The sequence below is a fragment of the Semicossyphus pulcher genome, unplaced genomic scaffold (genome assembly GCF_022749685.1).
Source record: "Semicossyphus pulcher isolate SPU_LCO1_2020_fin unplaced genomic scaffold, fSemPul1.0.p SCAF_6, whole genome shotgun sequence".
Taxonomy (NCBI): Eukaryota; Metazoa; Chordata; class Actinopteri; order Labriformes; family Labridae; genus Semicossyphus; species Semicossyphus pulcher.
Genome location: NW_027211737.1, coordinates 15826614 through 15847004, shown reverse-complemented (window position 1 = coordinate 15847004; position 20391 = coordinate 15826614). Strand labels below are relative to the sequence as shown.

The window sequence follows — 20391 nt, the reverse complement described above, 5'->3', positions numbered from 1 at the left end:
GTAAAATGACAGTTTTTCTTAAGGCCTAGTATATTGTCATTATAAACTATAATATAGTGTCTGTAAAGTAGCTGAAATAGAAACTACTCTTTAAAAAAACACTCAAATTGACTTATCAGTCCTTGAAATAGTTGGCTATAACTTAAATTATTATCAATTAATCATTGCAGCCCTTCTAGAGTCCATCCAACTACTTTGTTTTTCTGCTTCCATAACTGCTTCAAGCATTTGAAATTTCCAAAGTGCGTACATTTTTTCCAGACTGTTCCAGTCCATGTTGCTGCTGCTCTCACGTCAGAGTCACTGCGTGGTAGACTCATTCTTGTTACTTGAGCTGGGAGCGGGTGCACACAGGACCCTCTGACTGGAATGTGTCCAGAGAAACCTTTGACATCGCCGGAGGGGTTGCTCATGTTGTGCATCCAGTCGCTTCCAGGAACTGTCCGGAATAAAACCATGCTGATTTATGGCTTGTTTGTTCAGCACTCATGGCTTAAAGCAATAAAAACAACAGTGGCTGAGTGGGCGCACTACTTAGAAATTGGACTGTTTTCCCATGTTGAGAGACTGACATTATTTACCAAGTCCATGATAGGAGCTCTGCAAATATGTATGCCTCTGGTCATAGTACAAGAAAAAAATACAGTTCCCAGCTTGGCTGTTCAGCACTGACCGCACAATAAATGTGTCTATTTGGCACAGTAGCTGATTCGTGATCAATATGGTGTTGTAAATCTGGCAACACAGACAGTAAAGGTTAAAGGGTTAACTGATAAGGCTAGTGATACTCATTTTTTCATCAACAAAACAAACAATGAATTGATCCTCTTAACACTGTCTGTGTATCATCTCCAGCCTTATATATACTAGCTGTCTGTACAACAGAGCTTCATTGTTGTACAAAAAAGGCTGTTAGCCAAACTGTTTCACTTAATGACATTTTATTTACAATAAACACATAGTTTACATACATTTATTTTATGTGTGAAGAATATATTAGGGATGCACGATATTTGATTTTTTGCTGATATCTGATATGCCGATATTTTCCAACCCTTTTTGGCAATTGACGATTTCGATACCGATATATCAGGCACATGTTTTTTTCCACCTAATTGCAGAGAACATCAAGTCTACCCTGTAATGGAATTGACATCATGCCTACTCTTATTGTAGGGCCAATAACTGCTATACCGCGGACATCTTGCACCCTTCTTCATGCTTGACGGAAGAAGCACGTTGCAGGCAGTGCACACTCGCGAGTTAATGTCGTAGCATTACCTCAAGCTTTTTTAGGGAATCATCAAACATTTGGGCATAATTAAAGCGTTGTTTTATCGGCGGAAAATATCAGCAGAAAAATACATGTCTGCCGATGCCGATATGTCATTTTCAGGCTGTAATCTGCAGATACCGATAACATGCCGATAATATCGTGCATTCCCTTCAATATATGTGAAGACCTTTATGGTTCCCAGAGGATAAACTCGACTGCCTTGAAAACTTCATCAAATTTGGTACAAATATTTATGGGTGCTAGAAGGATATACATACATACAGCACACACACATATGGCACAATTAATAGAGATAGACTATACAATATTTGTGACACCAGGCAAAGATCAAGATAAAAATGATGGGTGAGGGAAAAAAAACCCAACCAGAACAATTTTAAACACATGTGGTTATTGCAATTCAAGTATTTTCAAAAGACATGTTTCATGTTGCTTAGAAATATCACAACAATTATGGATTGAATTGGCACAGTTGAATAGACATTCACGGTCCCCAGATGACGTATCCTCTCTAACCTTTCTTCTAGAGCTGCCTTGTGGTTAGAAGTAAAAGACAGTTATTGGTTGGATGAGCATGGAATTGATGAAAAGTTATCATCATTATAACCTTTAAAAGCTTCAGTGATGCCATAACTTTCCATTTAGAGCCATTATCTAGTCAAAAGTACCTGCAAAACTAATTACATTCCCATCATCTTTAGCTGTAATTCATGTCTAGCCCTCATTAGCTAATGTTAGCTTGCTAACCGAGAAGTGTTACCATTGTTCAAACCGCCTGTGAGCTTGGCTGTAGACTCACAGTCTTGTTCTCTAATCACTGGATTTGAAAAATATGAATACAGCCAGCCTTATTATCCTTCAGGCAGTTCTCTGCTGTTGGAAACACATGGTATTGTATTTGGGCTTTGGTATTTTAGATTAAGACAACTGAAATACTATCTAACAGCTCTGTGAAATAGTTTCCTCTTATGCACTGAAAGAGGTTGCTTACTGTCTTCATAATGCATGTATTACATTATACAAAGTCACAGTGTGAAAGTGTCTTGATCATCAAAAATTTAAATGAAAAGATGAAAGGTTATTTTCCCGCCCCCTCCTCTCACAGTGAGACTCTCACCACCTGTTTCCTCCACATGTACAGCAGCAGCAGTCCGTCCCAGAATGTCACACCTCTGCTGAATCTCCTCCGATGAGTCACCACCAGGATCTCTAGCAAAGCAGAGAACGGGAATTTCTTAATGAGTCACGATAAGTGTAGGTGAGTGTGCGTCTGTACGGGACAGCTGAAGTAGAACGGAGCAGGTTTGGTTAGATTTTTACCATTTGGGTGTCTCATTAACAGAGCAACATGCAACAACGTCATACCATACTGTATGCTGAGATACACTGAGAGAACCGGTTGAGAAAGGGAAAGCGAAGTAAACAAAGGTGTAAACGGGAAGCTTCTGGGTGTGGTTTACTTTCAGGGCCACTCTGAGAAGCCTCATTTCACTGTGCTGCTTTGCTTTATTATAACCACACCCAGAATTACCTGCTAATAATAGCATGGATATTATGAGGTGAAAGAGGACACATGGTTATTAACTTTTCCTAAGTGTTAGGAGTAGCATCTCACTGGGAACTTTATCAGCTGGAAAATCAATCTGACTTCACCCACATCCCTATAACGCTTCTTCCTTTCCAACCTCTCAGTTAACCTAGTTTTCCTCCTGCAGGAATCTTAGCAGCTATCATTGACGGTAATTGTGAAGCTTATAGCGTAGGTGTTTCTGGGTCTCAGTGCCTGGAACAAGTTGAGGCTTGTTTCAGCACAGTGTAAAACATGCGAGTGTTCATGTGAAGCAGCAAGCCCCACTTACACCAGCAATGGAGGTTAACAGTGCTGTCAGCCCTGTGAAGAAGTACGTGTTGACATAATGAGGGAGAGATTAAAAGAGGTGCAGAGAAAGAGAGAGGAGTACAGCTGAAATGAACTCTGTGCCACATGAAGGTGTGCATGTAGGAAGACTAGAAGATTTTCTAGAAAAATCCCTTGTCAGCTCAGCAGGGAGGGGGTGTAGTGAGTCAGAGGGTAGCCCATGAAAGTCCTGGCCATGAAGTTGGAGAGAAGCTACCTTTGAAAAAGATACAGACTACTTACCAGCTCCAAAAGAAAGTGTGTGTTAAAGGGTGAACAAGATAAAGTGGATAGAGGAAGGAAATATAAACCCTTTTGTGGTACATACAACCCCAAAAACTATACTTAAATGTACTACTATATGCAATGTACACGTATTAGGATACTTGCTTTATAATGCCAATATGTAAATGTGTTACAACAAAACTTTAAAATACCAATTCTAATATTCAACTGTTGTCCATAACAGCCAGGGGACTAATTTGGTTTGAAAGGTATTGGGACAGTTTTGCGATAAAAAAAAACGCCTTGCCTCCTCTCAGTTCCCCTCTTTAGCATGCAGCACTAGCTTGAAAATGGACTCCAAAATGATATAACAAATACATTCATCAGGCCAAATAGAAATGTGAACGACATTGGGGGGGAAACTTGGCCAAACATCTGCAGGACATTTTTAACTTTGACTCTCATTTGGTTTTGTTGGCTAACATTAGCTTGCCAGCTGGCTAAAGTAATTCCTAGCTAGCTAACATAGCAAACTACTGCTTTGAGTGGATAACATCAGCTCATACATCCAGAATCCTGGGGCTGATCTGGCTCGTATATTTGGTTATATTGCTTTTAACATCTTTTTTATGAGCTAATGTTAGGCTAAGGCAACAAATGCAAATGCAAGCAGCATCATCAACGACTAATTTCAGCTTGCTTGAGCAGTAACGTGATAGCTAGCAAAATACTATCTGGGCGGGTATGTTAGCTGAGTAGCCTGCTTAACTACTTCACTAGCTAATGTGATCCATCCTTCCTAATCTGTTGTGAAAAACTGGAATGATTTTAGCCAACAATAAATGAAAAGGTGCCATGAGATAATCTATATCTATACCGCTGAGAATAATTTATCGGTATCATTGTTTGTGCACAGACCTTTTTTTTTTATGTATTTGGTATATTAACAAGGTATTTTAACAAAATGTGCAAACTCAGTCTGCAGAAAAGGAGTTACCATTTTAATATTTTTCTACATATTGGTTTAAATAAGGTCAGAAAACACACGGGTTAAATGTACGAATGCGTGCCTTAAAGGCAGCAATAATGAAACATGTCTGACTCAGTCCTCACTCAAGGTACACAAGGCTTCATATTGTGGCATTTTTCACGGCTTTTTGGCAGCGCTGTCAGTTCAGCCTACTTCTGCCTTGTCTATATTTAGGGATGAATAATGCCCTGTTGGAAAGCTGTCCTACATTACGCGTGCTCCTCCATCTCAGAATACCTGCAGGTGAACTCAGTCACCAGACACCTTTCTTTCCCCGTGCCTCCATCTGTCCTCACGTGCCACACAATGCATTTCAGTTTTTACTGACATAAAACACACGAAGAATACTGCTAAAGCACATTCCCAGCAGCGGTAACAAAGCAGATAATTAGAGAGTTAGAAATTAGTCCTATTGTCTCCTCAAATGTTGAATTGTTTTGTGTATTATTTGTTTGTACCTTAATCTGTTACATTGTCTGTAGCTCCCTGTCTGCCACCTCACCTCTCTCTCTGTGTCCTTGCTCTTCACAGCACCAAAGGAGGTATTTTTGTTTCCCTTTATGGATGAATTCATGGATCACGACTCAAAAACTCCCACCTTTATTTTTACAATGAGCAACAAACCAAAAAAAGTTAAAGTTCATGTCTCAGTGTGGCCTCTTTGCAAGCACGACATAAAGAAGAGATCTGCAGGAAACATGAAGATATATTTGATACACGTGTTCCAAGGTACATTCTCCATGTTTCATTGTGTGTTATTTCAGTCAAAGTGTTCATCTTCCAGTTCCGTCAAGACTTCATTATGAGTGAACAATTATTTATTTATAAGTCTGGAAAGACTGAAGTGTGCGAAGTCTTTGGCGATTAGACCCCAACGTGATGTCTTCATGTACTCGAAGGGGTGGTGAGGCCGAGAGTAGGATAGGATACCCCCGATGCACTCCAGACGCTGGCGGTGGTGATGGTGAAGAAAGGATGCAGGATGAACTAAGAAGCTGGACTGGAGGAGATGGATTGGAGGTGAACAGGGATGGAGGAGGGTTGCAATGATCAAGCTGAAACGACAAACAGTCTGCAGAAGAGAGGAGAATAGCTTTAACACTAGAACCACCAGCGGCTAAGATTTACCGGCAGCTGTCTTTTGATTGTAACTTTTTTCCAGGAAATGTACAAGCAAATTTTACCCGTATATAGAACGCAGTCATTTTCACGCTACTCATTTCGCGCGTCTAGATTGATACATTGTATGTTGCTATGGCAACGCCTTTTTTTCTACTACTGTGTGTCATCAAGTTGCTCATTAAGTTATAAACTTCAATTCAACATGGATAAGAGGAAAGGATGCATGAATGTAAATGAGGCATTAGATTTACTCAATGCCTTGAGTGAAGGGGAGTCTGATGGTCGGGAGGTCTCCGGACTGTATGCTGTTTTTTGGTTTGTTTTCTCCGAAGCACCTTGTTCAAAAGTTTATAGTTATATATATTTAATTGTTACGTTGTCATTTTGTAAGCTGCATAAAGACATCACATCTAGTATTTCATTAGACAACTTTGTGTTGTAAACTGATGAATAAATTAACCTTGTACCTTGAAAATCAATACATTCTAATAGTGGGTAAATTATGCCCGTTGGCGGTTTTAGGTATACTGCGACCGCTGGGGGTTCTAGTGTTAAAATTTGACAGCAGCAGGATGATTGGTCGACAGACGTCAAGGCAAATTCTGGTTGGTTTAGTACCTAAAATAGTATACGTCCATAATCAACTGATCACCAGACAGGAAGGACAGAGAGGGCAAGAGAGAGAACTTGACATGAATGAATGGTGGTTAATGAATGAATGAGTCTGAACCAGTCTTCCTGCCTGAACTTACTCTGAGCTGCATCACTGATCACAGCAAGTATTCAATCATTTGAAGTGCAAACGTGTGTTAGCGTCACAGTTTGTCAGTGCAGCAGATGTATTCCATTTAGCATTGGATGCTAAACCTTTGGAGGAGAAACATGCTTAAAATATCACAGTCAAATCCTCTCTCTACCATTTTTAATTACTGTATAGACTATTCACAATCAATCACTTGACAAGAGGTTGGTTACTTGTTTCAGAGTTATTGCATAGTCTTAGATTTTGCCCATCAACTTGCTAAGAGTGGAAGCACTGTGGACTTTGCTGTTCACTTCATCTTAAGCACTTAATTAATAATTCCATCAAAAGCTATGCAGGAACAAGTTTGAGAGCTAATTATCATGACAGCTAATTATCATTTCAGTTGTTTGATTAAGCAAAAAGATTATCCATTGTCTGGCCCTAGCTTCTCCAATGAAAGGATTAGCTGACTTTTATGCAAATTAAAAATGTTGTGTTCTGGGCTGTTGGTTGAAGCAAAACAAAACATTTATAACCTAGGCCTCACAGAACTTGTTTTTTTAGCTGCAATCCTCAATACAGTTACAGTGGATCTGTTTAGTTCTGTTTTAAATGAACCCAGAGCGCAGGACAGACTCTGAAATCAGATGTAAAAGGTTTATTGTAACTTCAGTTTCAGAATGAATTCGTGGTAGAAGGGCAAGGCAGGGGATGAGATATCCTTGAGATGATCCGGTGGCTGAACTGGCAGGTTGAGAGTGAGCAGGCAGGTGAGTTAGAATCCAAAATGGCGGGCTGACAGGGAAGGCAGAATTCTGAGCACAAAAGCCACGCCCACAAACACAGACAGACATGGAAAACACAAGGAAAGGGAAAGGCAGGAACATGACTGGACTTGCCAAAAGATAAAAAACCGCCAGATGTCAAGCCAACATCTGAATCTAAACCAGATTTTTTGATGCTGTTTGCTGTACTTTGGATTACATTTGTTTTCTGACAAACCAAATTGCCACCTATCTTTGATTTGGAGAGGAAACACACCAACGTGTTGCTTTTTAATGCCAGTCAGTCACCTGCCCACGTGGACTGAGCAAAGTTCAAATGCATTTCCACGAGCTCACCGTTGTGAATACATGCTGAACTCATGTTGTCTGTTATGGGCGACACTTTATCTGTGATTCCTTTTAGCCTTCTACCCTGGGACAATAAATCCATCCTCCTCCTCCTTTAATGGGTCTGCCCTCTGCACCGATTCTTGTTTACTTTTCATACTCTGATAGTGATTCACTCTGGATGAGAGGAGCACCTGCTGCATGTAAAATAAGAAGATGGTGACTGACAAAGTGGTGTTGGGAAAACGTGACCGCTTACATAAGAGCCCCTGCAGCTAAAATAGAGAGGCAGGGTATTAACATGGGGATCACTGGGGTCTGAATCTGATACTGGTCTGGACTGGACACCACAGCCTCTGCTGAGCACTCTCTCTTTCTGTCTCAGAGACAAACGCACACACATCCCTCCATGATTGGACCAGAGGCTCTGCTAATTCAGTGTGTGTGTGTGTGTGTGTGTGTGTGTGTGTGTGTGTGTGAGGAAGAATGATCGCTGCCGTCCGAGCACATTGGCACAGAGACTTTCCACTTCACATCAGCTGTCAAAACAACACTCTTATAAATAGAGGGAGAATTAGCTGGCATGGCAGTGATTATGACAACAAATACACAAATTCAACACACAAATACAAATAATATGCACACACGCCCGCACACACGAAGGCAGATCCTGTTTAGACTGCTGATTTGACAGTTACTCAAGCTAATTAATGTACGGTGCCGAGTCATCGGAAGTGCTATTAAGACAGTAGAGGGATAAACTGAAGAAGACGAACACACACCTTCTAGATTTGTGTCGGTACTGGAAAGTTAACAGAGCAGATACTGACAGGAAGAAAAGGTTACATTCATATAAGTGTTTAGATTGGTGAGGAAAAAAATGCACTGTTTTCCCTACTTGTGTCACCTGTGCATGTAATTTTAAGATCGTCTCTGAATGAGAAAGCTCCCTCCAGCTCTGTCCCTGCAGACACAGGGATGTGCTGTGGATAAAGCACTTCATAAAAGAAGCAGCTTTGTAACAATCCACTGTACATAAGTGCTGTTGACTGCAAGATAAGAGGCAGGTGACATGAATCAGCAGACCTGACATGATGGATATCAGAGCGTGGCCTAGTTACCTTGTCACGATGACTTATCTGCTACACTATGAGCTCAGGTATTTATCTTTGTGCACTTTGAGTCGACTCAAATCTATTCCTGTCATGTTCTATATTTGTAGCTAAGGAGTTTTCCTGCTCTTTTATGTTTAAAGGAATTACTTTCATACGTTAGCAAGATTAAAATGATTCCATTTTCCTCATTCAGAGCGCACCTTGTACAACAACAGCTCCTCTGATCAGTCTAAATGTTTGGCTGTGCCCACATTTGTTGCCAATGCCAAACCATCTGCCACAAAGCAACACTGACTCATCAGGCCCGCCTACGCTCTTTTGAGAATCCTCGATTCCACAAGGTACCTCCTTTTTTCCTCTCCTTTCTCTATCTAATCACCATGTACTGTGCCTTCCCCAGTATTTCACCGTGCCTCTGCAGTCTAACGCAGACCAGAGTGAGTATGTGGCTGCAGAGGAAAGAGCCAGAACGGCAGCCTTTTCTTTATTTGGGCATCGTGATTTGGCTCTCTATTCTCTTCTAATCCTGTTGTCTCGTTTTCCTGTTTGACTATTATGTCATGCGTCCAGTGCGCACACACACAATGACTTGCATGTGTGAAAATGCACTCACACACTCACTGTCCTGGCATCTATCAGCAGTCGATAATTTACACAAAGAGTGCCGACAGTGTTTGCTGTGGTGCTGAGCTGCCGGGGACGAGCAGGGACAGATCCAGTGTCCAGAGGATAAACTAGATGCTCCAACCTGCTGGTGTCAGTTACTCCTGATCACACTGATACAGCTGATACCTAAATCCTTGTACATCTCTCTCTGTTTGTCCTTTAGCCCTCTGTGCTCCTCCTTTATATAGCTGTGTCTACATGCAAACATAGACTCAGATTGGACTTTAAAGAGACATTTGCAAACATCTGTTTTTACATCTGAGTAAGTATTATTACATGAAGGAAAAGGGCATTTCTGGGGTTGTAGAGTTTGAAGGAAGTGAGCTTTCCAAGACGTCTGTAGCAACTCCTCGTTTCCTGCTTGAGGCTAGCTGCCTGAGGCTACATTAGTCGCTACTAGCATAGTTCTCCGACCGACCTGGGTGCCATTTAACCGCTATTAGAGTTATGTAGGGCCTAGGTTTGGATCAATTTTTGACCTTTTCACTTTTTTTTACACACTACCAACGAGTGCAATGCTAAATGTTTGGAGTACTCAAGTAACAAAGGAAAGTGAAGAATGTAGGAGTGTCCGAGAGGCTTTCCTGAACCCTTCCCAATAATCAGACAGCAAACTGAATTACCGTCTTGGCGGTGATTGTCTAGTACGTGTGTGCGCTTGACATTTTTTATTTACTTTAGGTCTCTAGGTCTCAAAGTCAGAGAAAAGGACATGGGTGTGGCAAAGGGAGGTAAAATAAACAAGAAGACAACACTTAGGTTGCTCATCAAAGCTCCGTGAAAATCCCTTCGTCATGGAAACACAGAAAACCAAGAGCTTCCAGTAAAAAAAAAAAAGACAGCAGAGAGGGGAGCAAACTTCAAAAGTACATAGAAAAATATAATATAAAAATAAATGTGCAAATTCCCTAACCGTCTCCATCTTTCCTTCTCTGCAGAATCAACTCTAAGAGCTGAACTTTCTCTCTGTGAAAGCGGCTCTGCCTGCAGCATTATGCCTCCTAATAAAACCCCAGGGGTAGGGTGACACCAGCAGCCTTGGACTTTAGAGTATCCAGCCTGCTCATTAAAACACACACACACACACACACACACCCTGTGAACCCAGAGTGGCACGTCTGCAATCAGCTCCTCTCTAAGCCCCCACAAGTCATCTCTGAAACCTTAGCACATCTCTCTCTCCCTCTACCTCTCTCTCTCTCTCACACACACACACAAGCAGGCATAGAAACACACACAGAAACACAAAGAAGTGCTTGACGTAAACTGTCATAAGTGACAGAGCTCCACGTGAGCTCTAATTTGCTCTCCTCTGGTTAATGCTTGATCAACGTGTAGAAACCCCACAGACGGGGGGGCCAGGCCACAGCTGCTGCTCATTATTCAACACGTGCCTTTACATTTCACAGTTATATGATTTACTATAACTAGAAGTCAGTGAGCACGATGTACAGCGGGATATTTTGGGTTGACAACCACTTCCACATGACATAGAGTCAATTCTGAGTTTGTTAAGGGTGGTTTGGGGGCAGTTACACTCCTGTGGTGGTGGATTTACTGTATGGAAAGAGCTTGGTTCAAGAGCTTGGGTAAATGCAAAATTACATGCAAGTCCTGCAAGGTATATAATCGCAGACAGATTTTCCCCTCAGGGAATTTGAGCTCATATAGTAAAAAGAAGTACTTTTAAGTTTTCTTTGGCTGTCTTACAAGGACCCTTAGTAGAATACTTTAATGACGGTGAGGCTCTTAGTCTCTATCTCTTAGTTTCGTCTTCCTTTTTCCTCAGACAGGGGAAAAGGACCATATGATGTGAAAACAGGATACAAGATATTTTGAAATGAAAATCCATCCATCCATCTACTGCTTATCCTATTCATGATCGCCAGTCAATCATAGGGCTGATACATACAACCTTTCACACTCACATTTGCACCTACAGGCAATTTTAGAGTCACCAATGAACCTAACAAGCATGTCTTTGGACTGTGGTAGGAAGCCGGAGTAGACCCAGAGGACATGCATGGGGAGAACACCACACAGAAAGAGCCTCTCGTCTGAACTGGGATTCGAACTAGGAACCTTCTAGCTGTGAGGTGACAGCGCTAACCACTGCACCACCATGCAGCCCAAAATGACTTTTATTTTTAGAAACATTTCAGAAGAATTTTTGTATTAGCTTGCGCACTGTAAAAATTGTGGGCCTTGCAAAATGATCCACCTGTGAATCCACATCATGTTGTTTTAACACGTTAATTTCTGTAAAGAGAAAACTATTAGTGAGGCTTGGAGTTGCCCAAAACCCGATTTGATTTGGACAGAGCCAGGCTAGCTGTTTACCCCTACTTCCAGCACTAATGCTAAGCTAAGCTAACTATATTCTTGCTGAAGCCACAACTCTACAGTACAGACATGGAGGTAGTAATAATCTTCTATATTACCTCTCACATGAGGGGAAAGTAATTTCCCAAAATGTCTTTAACAGCCTCTGTGAGCAGAGGCACTGTGATTTCATGCTCCATCAGGACATGAAGTATCATTTTTCGTCTAAATTCTGATTGTGTGCCTCCCCTGACAGCAGATGATGCTCTGAGAGAAGCATCCGTTTAGTCAGAACACAACCCACGTCTGTAACAGAAGAGGTGACCCACTTCCAACAAGGTTATTCTCATCTTTGTCTTGTTCATTTAGATTTTATATACTGTATGCTATATAAAGAGGAATATCACAGTATTGTGTAAGATTAACTTCAAATCATGGGAGCCTTAATGTTATGGATCAGGTTAACATGGAAGTCTTTGAATAAGGACTAACTCCCTGCACATCTATTTTTCAGTATGTAAAATGTAGACATATAGACATTTATTTTAACTTTTACTCCAACATTTACACTATATTCTGAACTCTGGTAGAGTAGTGTTGAAAATCTGTGACATGTCCCTTTAAGAACATCCAATAAATTAGACCTTTTCCTGTACCATTTTCTAATATGCTGTTTCCTCATAACCTCATAATGTTCTAGTTTCATGTGTTTATATTATATAAGGTATAGGCACTCCGACGCTGTATTAAAAGCAGTAGAGCAAAAACGTTTACCTCTCTCTGCCGGTCACATGAGGACGGCTCTGTACATCACCATGTGGAGTGTGTGGGTGAAGTGAGGACTTATGCCACAGTGGATATGTGAGAGGCACTCAGGATAAGATCAACACTTTAAAGGCTGATAATGTACCTCAAACGGCAGTTTAGAGGGAGCTACTGAGCCCCCAAGTGGTGGCATTAGTATAAGGTTTTCTAATATATAGCCCCCCTGATTAAATAAAGGTCATGTGACTGGATCTGTGACAGGCTGTCAGTTCTCACACTCTATAAAAACACTCTCAAGCTTCTACACGTGTAGGTTTTAGTATCTAAACCACTAATATAACCTGCTCTTCTGGTGTTTAATTTATATATCTGCATTTTACATTAAGTTTCTAATCAAGAAATTATAGCTTATGGCCTATTACCGCCATTACAACTGGCTCTCTATTGCTGCAAATAACTTAACATGCAATAGACACAAAATCAATGAATGTATACACTATATACTATTCTGGTGGCAAGCATGGCAAATTTAACACCCCAACACCAGCAATAAATATGTGCATTAATGCTACAACTAAGACTTGCTGGTGGTGTCAGATGAAAGGTCAGAGAGTCACTGAAGTAATCATGACTCTAAGTCTGGGGACCATTAAGGTCTCTATGCCAAATATTCATAGCAATTCAATCCAAACTCTGTAGTGTTATTTATTTCTAGAACAGTCGTAAGCAACCATTTTTGCCCGGCAACACTTTGAATTTAAAAGAAGACCCTTTTTTAAGATACTACACGTGTCAGAGTTGTGAGTTTAATAGTGAGATTGTTGATATATTAGGAAATTTAGAGCTCTAAATGGGTTCAATATAATAGAAATAAGACTAAAAAAAGCAACAACTGACAGATACTGACTTTAAGTTTGCATGTAAGGCACTCCCATCTGAATAAACATGAAATAAGCTGGAGTATGAGATTCAGGAGATCAGCTACACCATAAGAAGTGTTGACGTCACAGAGAGAAACAGATACGGTAGGAGCCTAAAACGTGGCAGGAAAAGCAATTAAACCGATCACTTTCCTCCTGCCCTCCCAAGCCCCCTACCACACACAGCTTGAGTAATTTACTCACACACACACACACACACACACACACACAAATGCATGTGCAGTTGTCTGTCTCAGTCTAACATTCCCAACATGAGCAGGATGTAGCCAGATCGTGTTGCTATTTAACACCGTATACTTTACATCACAAGTCAGGTGTCTGAACACATTGTGCGTGTGTGTGTGTGTGTGTGTGTGTGTGTGTGTGTGTGTGTGTGGCCATTCAGGTATGCATTTTAGTCGTGCATGTAGTTTATGTGTGTTTGTACACATAGTTAACCCATAGCAGGCATGCTGACTGAAAACTATCCTATTTAGCAACAGGTCGCAAGCTGCCAGGACAGAAGGTCTACACCTATAAACACACACACCTGTGGCGTAAGAGTAGACCCTCCTACTTGAAATGGACACACACACACACACACACACACACAAACACACACGCATAAACAGAGTGGCACATGTCATAAATAAGCCTGGCTAATTCAAAGAGAACTGGCAGGAGGGAAGCTCAGAGTTCCTCCGTCCATGAATGCAAAACTGACCTCTCAGTTTACAGGGATCAGGTCTCATAATATTTGCAAACAGGCTGTTAGCTGCTAAGAACCGGTCAAAGGTCACGCCTTTCATTCTTTCTCACTTTCCCTCTTGCCCATAATTCTACATTAATAACCTCGGGTCAAAGAAACATTGTGGTGACTCCAGTTTTAATAAGATTGTAAAAGCACATACTTCATACAAGTCAAGTTTTAGGTCATCTTAGCAATTTGTGGTAAGATGGTTTGTTTGTTTGTGAAGGAAACACTTTGACTCTTGTGTGAGAAAGTGTAGTTGCCAAACATAATTATTAGTTTTACCACAAAACAGCTTAAACACAAGGTGCACTTAGGCCTACTTATTCTTCCCACAGTTTCACAATGTATCTTTAGATCTTCCTCTGGGAGGAGAGTTCACTCAGTTATCATCACGTGACCAACAATTTGGGTCATGTGCAGCAACAGAATCTACCTTAGTACATAGTACATTTATGGTACTTAATCGTTCTACTGCACTACTTTTATTTTTCAGCTCTAATCACTTTTTTCTACATATTCTGATTATTAAAATTAAATATAATCATCACCTTTATTATGATGTATTATTATGGATTAAGCTACCCAGCATTAAGAGTTTAAGTGACCACCACCTTAAGGAGCTGCAATGTTGATAATGCTGACATTTTAATACATTAATAGTTATAATCCAGCTATATTACATTTATTCATCTGAGTAAAAGGGCTGAGTACTTCTTCCTCTCCTTCGGTTGCACGACCACCTGTTAACTTGGGTCACGTGATCACAACAGAGCTATCTCCGTGGCAACTCTATACAGGTCAGGAAAACTGTGAGAGGCAGTTGAAAGGTCAGGAAAGACTCTCTCTTTCTCTCTTTCTCATAAGGTCCAAGGTCAACAAAATATTGTTCTTATACAAAGAAAGAGTAGTAGTCTATTGACCTTTACTTTACATCTCTGTGATATCTTTATTTTCGTACCCATAAACAACCTGTCTGGAAATCCCCTTCTTTACAGCAGCCTGTTTTGTTGGATTTGTTATCCCAACAACCAGTTGCACATTCATCTGATTGTCTCATTTATCAAACTAAGTGAGTCTCTTGGCCGCCGCCGGAGACAGGAAATTGTAACACTCTTCATTAAAGAGAGCGGTGACTATTTATGTTGCGATGACAACTCTGCACTCATGGGAGAGACCATCCCCAATATCTGCACTCAATAATGGATTTAGCTTTCTATTTTTACGCCCTCTCACTCTCACTATCTCTGTCTCGCTCTCCTCTTTTCTCTCTGACTGTCGCTTGGCAAGCTCTCATAATAATTATAGCTGTTGGCCATCATACAAAAGCTGGGACAGAAATAACCAAGGCCTGGGATGTGTACGTTACTCTAACCATATAGCTATAGCAGTCAGATGTTTCTGTACCTCAGTATCTGTATGTCACTTTCAAGTTGTAAAGGTAGAAGTAGAAACACGATTTAACACAGTTTCATGCTGATGAAAGGGAAGGTTTTATCTACCATCAAATAAAGATGAAATCAAAGGTCTTCTTCTTTTTAACATGATCATACATTGAGCTACTGAGATTTAGTCAGCACCTCCACCCTTCAGAAAACTAAGATTAGTGTTTCTAAAAGTGGAAGTTTTTAGGCAGCTTAGCTCTCTCCTACGATCCAGCAGTAACAGCATTGCACATGGTGGTAATTAATAGGCTCAATACTGTATTTTTATACTAATTTAGTTGATCATCGGGGCAATAGAAGGCTGTACAGACCTACTAACCAATATGTTTCAACTTGGTCCAGTTTGTTAGAGACACACAAGCGATAAGTGACCAGAGGCGCACTCTGCTGGTACGAATCACTAACTACAGAAGCACAACTTGTCCATCGTGTCTGTTTTAATAAAGTTTGTTGTGTTGACAGTTTAACTCAAACATGGCTACCCTAGCAACCACACGACGCGCTGAGAAACGTCGCTCGGTACTTATTCATTTACTGAATTTGTTCCTAAAAATAAACATATCAGTCAGTAGACTATATTTTAATCATACCAAATGTTTCATTTTTTAAGTGAAATCAGGTATCGGTTAGAGGTCTGACAAACTAGTGTGTAGCGAGTGTTTATCAATGCTAGCTAATGTTGCTAACATTTATTGTACATACGTTCTCCAGTGACATGCATTGATCCGTCATACACTCACCATCAATTTGAGAAATTGCGTTAGAGTGGTTACCTGGTATTTTCTAAGAGACTGCTAACGTAGCTAGTAGCTGTCCGAAAATGGATGTCACGTCGATGTCTTGGTTAATCTGTTAACGACTTTCGAGGAACTCGTTGTTCCATTATCGGACGTCGAAGCTTTCAAGAAAAATGATACAGTATATATCACTCTGTGATCCACTTTTTTCTTCTATTTTACTACATGAATTTGAGCAGGGAGAGGGAGACTCCAGAGTACATCAGCCCTGCACATCAGCCCTTATCAGCAGTGACAGTGGAGACCACAGCCTGACCAGACAGGAGGTTGCACAGTTTGTCAGGCAGGCCGAGAAGAACAGGAGGCAGTAAGTGAAGTTCTATTCATATGTTATTCCAGATAGTCAAACACTTACATTTCAATTGCAGCAATGCAGTTGATGGACAGAATGAGAGAAATTACCTACATTTAATGAGAGCCTACATTACCAAAACCTACAGCCTCAAAATATAGTTCTGCTCTGACACAGATTCAGCAAGCAACATTTGCAATATATATTAACTTTAAAAATATGATTATCATTGCAGAACAAATGTATTTGATTGCATTATATTGTAAGATGTTTGTGTTGTTTTGTACTTTCAAGTTTGATACTAAACATTAAATTTAAAAACTGAAAAGCATGGCCTCTTTCTTTTTTGTTCTGCATGAATGTAATTATTGTCAGAACCAATTTAACACATCAAATCAGTCCATGTTACAATCCATATGTCTTTGCTTTTAAATGATGTAAATCCCTCTTTAAATCCCCCCCTCTTCCTTTACAGAATAGAAAAGTTGGAAAAAGAGAGGACATTTAATGTTCAGTGCAAAAAGAATGGCTGGACAGATGTGTGTGGAGAACTGGAAGAGTTTGAGAAACTGCTGGAGGAAGAAAGAAATGCTGAGAGTGGGTATTTCATTGCAATACTGTATCCTCACATTTCCTCTAGACATTTTAATGTGGCCTCTGAGACAGCTTTGTCTCCATGTGGTGTAAATACTTGACTTTAAACAGTAGTTTCTCACTACTCCCTGAAATCATAGCAGTAAACCAATTATAACATAAACATCCACCCTCAACACTTTACCCTTTGATTAATACAATTTTATTCCTCATGGTCATTTTTGTCTTTAGAGGGGAATCTTCAAAAGCAGCTGGTGAAGATCCACAATGGTGTGAGGACATTTCAGAGACAGCTCATAGATGTGAAGCCAACTCCAGAGTGTAAGTTTTATATCTATCAGTGTTTCCTCATTGTAACTTAAAAATAATCACACAGTTTTATTCTGTTTTTATTAATTCAGCCATCTTGTGAGGCATTCACTGGTTGTTTGTCACCTTAGCTGTAAATATTGGTGCCATTCTGCTACATGAAAAAGCTTGAAGTAATTTTAAAGTAAAAGTAGGATGTCACTAAGATTGTTTTAGGCAAAGTTGTTAATAATGTCTCTGTATCTCTTCTTGGGTTTTCAGTAATTGAGAGACTGAAGGAAATAATGTCAGAGGTAGAAAGCTCAATTAACACACTAAAGGAGGATCAGCGATCATGGTAACAGGATACACTACACAACTTTACACATAGAAACTCAGAAACGTCTCCTAAATGTTTCCTCTACAATGACCATAAATAAATGTTCTGTAATTAAAATGTTAAACAGTTGCTCTTTGTGTTTCTCTGCTCCTCTCAGCTTTGAGGAACTTCTGAAGGAGGAGCGGACATGCAGACAGGAGATCACTGCTTATGAGAAGAAGATTGTAAACTGGAGTCTTGCTGTCGAAGCAGACAGACCCAGACTTCACACAGCTTCCACTGTTAAGGTCTGTCCCTCTGTATTTGCTCTATTATCCATCATTTATGCCACAAAAAGAGGCTAGACTTTGTTCGGATATAGAATCTTAAAATTGGTGTATTATTATGAAAAACTAGACTATTAAAACCATCTAGAAATCTGACCCACGCAGCACTCATAGTGTTATCTTTTGCATCAGACCAAACCCCCGGACACAGAGCTCCCTGCAGAGGTCAGAGCACTGGAGACTTTCCTTCAGAAGAACGGAGGCCCTAATGGAGGCTGGGACCAGTATGACCACCAAGCTTTCCTTAAAGTAAGACATCACCATACTGTCTTGATACCTTCAGCTGTAATTCAAACTCTTGTTTATTTTCTCCACTTGAAGATAATTGCTTACAGTCACTCGGCACTCTCTTAAAAGTGTTTAATTTTCCTTTAGTCAGCATCAGCACATGTCATCCCAAAGGTTGATTCCTGTCTGACTTCCTCTAATCTGTTTTATTCACAGGTCTGGACGAAGCACAGTGGGCAACCTGCCTACAGGAAAGAGGCCAAACTGTACCTGCCTGGTAAAACATCAGAGGAGATAGAGCAACACGAGGACTGGCATCAGGAGCTGATCTACCTGCAGGACAGAAAGAGAGAGGTAAAGAACTGATGGAACATGTATGAGCTCAATGGGAAATCTCATATGGATAGGTACATTATCTCTAATCGATAATAATACATGTCTTCATGTAGCTGCTAGCATCACGAAAAGTGACGTGTGAAGATGAACATGAACAACCAGCAACCTGACTGTGTTTGAAAAGTGCATTTGTGATCTTTTTGGCGGCTGTGGTGCTGTCTTGAAAATATGTGTTGGTTTCTATTTTACTAATTCATTTTCATAAATTATCTAGGCTATTCAGAGATGGAAAGCCAGCAAGCATCAGGAACGCCAGACCAGGATACAGAGTCAGGAGGAAGTGGAGGAGGCAGAAAGAAGGGAGAAGGAGGCCAAGAGCCAAGCCCACCTACACAGGTGAGTCAGAAGTAGAGCAGAATAAAAATGAAGAAGTGGAGCAGACATGGATTTCATGACTAAAGCTTTCAAATGCATAATATATAGGTCATTGTATCTCTGGTGTGTAATATCCTTGTCTGTTTCAGGACTGAGGAGGAGAAGAGGGAGACAGCAAGGCGACTGGAGGAATGGAGGGAAGAAAGGAGAAGGAACGAGGAACAGGAAGAAGAGCAGAGACTGGCTGAGGAGATACAAAAGAGGAGACAAGCAAAGGTGCTGTTGCGTGTGTGTGTGTGTGTGTGTTAAAAGTAATTCTACTGTATTTGTGGCAGTTGGAGGAAACTAGTGCGAGTTGGTGCCCATAACGAATATTAAGTTAAAGGTATCAAAATGTATTTTGTTTATCAGGAAGAGCGCCGTCGCCAGCTGGAAGTGAAGCTGACCATTGAGGAGCAGCTACGACTGAGGAGAGAGGAGGAGGAGGAACGGGAGAGGAGGAGGAGAGAGGAGGAACAGAGGGAGATGGATGAGAGGAGAAGGGAGGCGGCAATGGGCATCAAACGCTTTAATGAAAGGGTATGAAGAGAAATACAAGACCAGCTGTTAAAATAACAACAAAAATCAAGTCACCATTCTGGGTAAAATACAACGCTTATCTTTGCTTTTCTGCAGGATCTTCACAAGGTGGAGGCAAAGCTCCAGGAAAAACTGCAGAGGGAAAAAGAGGAAGAGGAAAGACAGAGGAGGATTGCTGCTAAGTTGAAGGAGAAGGTAGGGTAAACATTATATCTGAAAATCTGAAAATCTTTAAAATCAGGCTCATGTTTATTTTTGTCCTCAATTCAGGTGGATGGTCAAGTCAACAGAGACCCTTCCAGGTTGACCCGCACCACTAAGGGATGGGAGGAGAGAATGAAGCACATAGGACCTTCAGGAGGAGGGCCTGTTTTACAGATGTTTCACAGGTCTGGTCATCTCTAATTATTTACAATCATGAGGTTGATATTATATTAATAGATATTTTGGGTAATAATTTGTAATAGTTTGAATCACTTAAATCTTCTGTTGCAGAGCTGTTCCCTCTTGGAGACAAGGCCTGTGATGAGCATAATTGGAAGCCGACTAAGAAGTCATGAAATGTATTCATTGCAATTCGTTATTTTTATAGAAATTTATTAAATATAAATGTACAAAATCGCACCTGAACACCATATTGTGCCTTTGAATCTACTGTGTGTTGCTGTTTGAGGTTTTAAACAATCTATGAATGAAATGAACTCATATTGTATTATAATTAAAAGCTTGTCAGTGCAGTTTTGTGTAAATGTCACAACTTAAATCTGGTGGTCTTTTTTTTCTGGTCACTGCTTTTGGGTGTTGACAGCTTTAAGATTTTTACC

General features: G+C 40.5%; 1 protein-coding gene across 1 annotated transcript; it reads left to right on the top strand.

The window, feature by feature from the left end:
* The first annotated feature begins 15864 nt into the window (after positions 1-15864).
* On the top strand, positions 15865-20390 carry LOC138610591 (coiled-coil domain-containing protein 112). Its single transcript, XM_069683378.1, has 14 exons — positions 15865-15931; positions 16389-16516; positions 16977-17098; positions 17327-17416; positions 17666-17741; positions 17881-18010; positions 18182-18298; positions 18494-18631; positions 18888-19009; positions 19138-19264; positions 19400-19567; positions 19664-19762; positions 19838-19956; positions 20063-20390. Exons 1-14 carry the CDS (start codon positions 15887-15889, stop codon positions 20091-20093), a joined length of 1512 nt encoding a protein of 503 aa, XP_069539479.1. The 5' UTR covers positions 15865-15886; the 3' UTR covers positions 20094-20390.
* The last annotated feature ends 1 nt before the right edge of the window (position 20391 follows it).